The sequence below is a fragment of the Fringilla coelebs genome (assembly GCF_963513975.1).
Source record: "Fringilla coelebs genome assembly, chromosome: 34".
Taxonomy (NCBI): Eukaryota; Metazoa; Chordata; class Aves; order Passeriformes; family Fringillidae; genus Fringilla; species Fringilla coelebs.
Window position 1 is genome coordinate 758,831 of NC_140060.1, and position 3,681 is coordinate 762,511.

The following is a 3,681-nucleotide window of genomic DNA, read 5'->3' on the forward strand; positions in this document are numbered from 1 at the left end:
GGAAAAAATGGAAATATTGGGGGTTTGGGGTGGAATGAGGGGGGTTTGGGGTTGGTATGTCTGGAAAACGTGGAGTTTTGGGGGGATTTATGGGGAATTTTGGGGGGTTTTGGGAGGGTTTAGGGGCTCAGGAGCGTCCTCAGATTGCTGGGATTTGGGAAAAATGGGGAAAATGAGGAAAAATGGAAATATCGGGGGTTTGGGGTGGATTCGATGGGGTTTGGGGGCGGGATGTGGCGGGAAATGGGAGTTTTGGGGTGGTTTAGGGGGGATTTAGGGGGGTTTAGGGGTCCTAGAGGGGCTCAGGAGGGTCCTCAGAGTCCTGAGAATTTGGGAAAAAATAGAAAATATCGGGAAAAAGGGGAAAAATGGGATTTGGGGTGGATTTGGGGGGGTTTGGGGTTGGTATGTCTCGAAAATGAGGAGTTTTGGGGGGATTTATGGGGAATTTTGGGGGGTTTTGGGGGGTTTTGGGGGGATTGAGGGGCTCAGGAGGGTCCTCAGATTGCTGGGATTTGGGGAAAAATGGGGAAATGAGGAAAAATGGAAATATCGGGGTTTGGGGTGGATTCGGGGTGTTTGGGGTTGGTATGTCTCGAAAACGTGGAGTTTTGGGGAGGTTTAGGGGGAATTTTGGGGGGTTTTTGGAGGGTTTAGGGGCTCAGGAGCGTCCTCGGATTGCTGGGATTAGGAAAAAAATAGGGAAAATGAGGAAAAATGGAAATATCGGGGTTTGGGGTGGATTCGATGGGGTTTGGGGGCGGGATGTGGCTGAAAACGGGAGTTTAAGGGGGATTTATGGGGAATTTTGGGGGGTTTTGGGGGGATTTTGGGAGGGTTTAGGGGCTCAGGAGGGTCCTCAGATTGCTGGGATTTGGGGAAAAATGGGAAAAAATGGAAATATTGGGGATTTGGGGTGGAATGAGGGGGGTTTGGGGTTGGTATGTCTCAAAAACGTGGAGATTTGGGGGGATTTAGGGGGATTTTAGGGGGGATTTAAGGGGGTTTAGGGGTCCTAGAGGGTCTCAGGAGGATCCTCAGATTGCTGGGATTTGGGAAAAAATGGGGAAAATGAGGAAAAATGGGGAAAAATGGAAATATTGGGGGTTTGGGGTGGAATGAGGATGGTTTGGGGTTGGGATGTCTCGAAAACGTGGAGTTTAGGGGGGATTTATGGGGAATTTTGGGGGGTTTTGGGAGGGTTTAGGGGCTCAGGAGCGTCCTCGGATTGCTGGGATAAGGGAAAAAAATAGGGAAAATGAGGAAAAATGGAAATATTGGGGTTTGGGGTGGATTCGATGGGGTTTGGGGGCGGGATGTGGCTGAAAACGGGAGTTTAAGGGGGATTTATGGGGAATTTTGGGGGGTTTTGGGGGGATTTTGGGAGGGCTTAGGGGCTCAGGAGCGTCCTCAGATTGCTGGGATTTGGGGAAAAATGGGGGAAAATTGAAATATTGGGGGTTTGGGGTGGAATGAGGGGGGTTTGGAGTTGGGATGTGGCAAAAACGTGGAGATTTGGGGGGATTTAGGGGGATTTTAGGGGGGATTTAAGGGGGTTTAGGGGTCCTAGAGGGGCTCAGGAGGATCCTCAGATTGCTGGGATTTGGGGAAAAAATGGGGAAAATGAGGAAAAATGGAAATATCGGGGGTTTGGGGTGGAATGAGGGGGGTTTGGGGTTGGTATGTCTCAAAAATGAGGAGTTTTGGGGGGGTTTATGGGGAATTTTGGGGGGTTTTGGGGGGATTTTGGGAGGGTTTAGGGGGTCAGGAGGGTCCTCAGATTGCTGGGATTTGGGAAAAAATGGGAAAAATGTGAAAAACCGTGAAAAAGTGGAAAAAAAATGGGATTTGGGGGGGTTTGGGGTTGGGATGTGGCAGAAAATGGGAGTTTTGGGGAGGATTTGGGGGATTTGGGGACATTTAGGGGATTTGGGGGGCATTTTCGGGTGATTTTGGGTGGATTTGGGGGGGATTTGGGGCGAATTTTGGGGATTTTCGGGTGATTTTGGGGATTTGGGGGATTTTGGGGGGATTTAGGGGTTTTGGGGAATTTAGGGGGAATTTTGGGGAAATTTTGGGGGGATTTGGGGGGATTTTGGGGGGATTTTGGGGATTTGGAGGAATTTTGGGGGGATTTGGGGGGATTTTAGGGGGATTTGGGGGAGATTTGGGGCGAATTTTGGGGATTTTGGGGTGATTTGGGGAATTTGGGGGATTTTAGGGGGGATTTAGGGGGGATTTGGGGGGATTTTGGGCAGATTTGGGGGGGATTTTGGGTGAATTTGGGGGATTTTTGGGTGATTTTGTGAATTTGGGGGATTTTGGGGGGATTTTCGGGTGATTTTGGGTGGATTTGGGGGGATTTGGGCAGATTTTAGGGATTTTTCGGGTGATTTGGAGGATTTGGGGGAATTTAGGGGGGATTTGGGGAGGATTCAGGATATTTTGGGGGGATTTAGGGGATTTGGGGGGAATTTTGGGGGATTTGAGAGGAATTTGGGGGATTTTGGGGGAATTTTGGGGAAATTTTGGGGGAATTTGGGGGGGAAATTTGGGGGATTTGGGGAGAATTTTAGGGGATTTTTGGGGGGATTTAGGATAAACCAGTATAAACCAGTAATCCCAACCCCAGACCAGTATAAACCAGTAATCCCAACCCCAGACCAGCCAAAACCAGTATAAACCAGAAAGGAAAGGCCCAAACCAGTATAAACCAGTATAAACCAGTAACCCGAACCCCCAGACCAGCCCAAACCAGTATAAACCAGTAAAGAAAGGCCCAAACCAGTACAAACCAGTATAAACCAGTAAGGAAAGGCCCAAACCAGTATAAACCACTAACCCCAACCCCCAAACCAGTATAAACCAGTATAAACCAGTACGGAAAGGCCCAAACCAGTATAAACCGATAACCCCAACCCCCAAACCAGTATAAACTGGGATAAACCAGTATGGAAAGGCCCAAACCAGTACAAACCAGTATAAACCAGTAAGGAAAGGCCCAAACCAGTATAAACCAGTAACCCCAACCCCAAACCAGTATAAACCGGTATAAACCAGTATGGAAAGGCCCAAACCAGTACAAACCAGTAAGGAAAGGCCCAAACCAGTATAAAGCAGTAACCCAAATCCCCAAACCAGCCCAAACCAGTATAAACCAGTAAGGAAAAGCCCAAACCAGTATAAACCAGTAAGGAAAGGCCCAAACCAGTATAAACCAGTAACCCCAACCCCAAACCAGTATAAACCGGTATAAACCAGTATGGAAAGGCCCAAACCAGTATAAACCAGTAAGGAAAGGCCCAAACCAGTATAAAGCAGTAACCCAAATCCCCAAACCAGCCCAAACCAGTATAAACCAGTAAGGAAAAGCCCAAACCAGTATAAACCAGTATAAACCACTAACCCCAACCCCCAAACCAGTATAACCCAGTATAAACCACTAACCCCAACCCCCAAACCAGTATAAACCAGTATAAACCAGTAACCCCAACCCCCAAACCAGCCCAAACCAGTATAAACCAACACGGAAAGGCCCAAACCAGTATAAACCAGTACAAACCAGTACAAACCAGTACAAACCAGTAAGAAAAGGCCCCAACCAGTATAAACCAGTATAAACCAGTAGCTCCCAGTACCTGGCGGCAGCAGCAGCAGCAGCAGCAGTGGGGGGGGGCTCAT

The 3,681-nt window shown here is 48.4% G+C and overlaps 1 protein-coding gene across 1 annotated transcript in view; it reads right to left on the reverse strand.

The window, feature by feature from the left end:
• Positions 1-3,681, reverse strand: part of CADM4 (cell adhesion molecule 4) — a gene marked incomplete at both ends in the record, with an annotated part of 15,612 nt that extends 11,931 nt beyond the window's left edge. The window contains one exon of the mRNA XM_084224197.1: positions 3,639-3,681. Coding sequence (XP_084080323.1) covers positions 3,639-3,681 — 43 coding nt within the window. The remainder of the gene's footprint in view (positions 1-3,638) is intronic.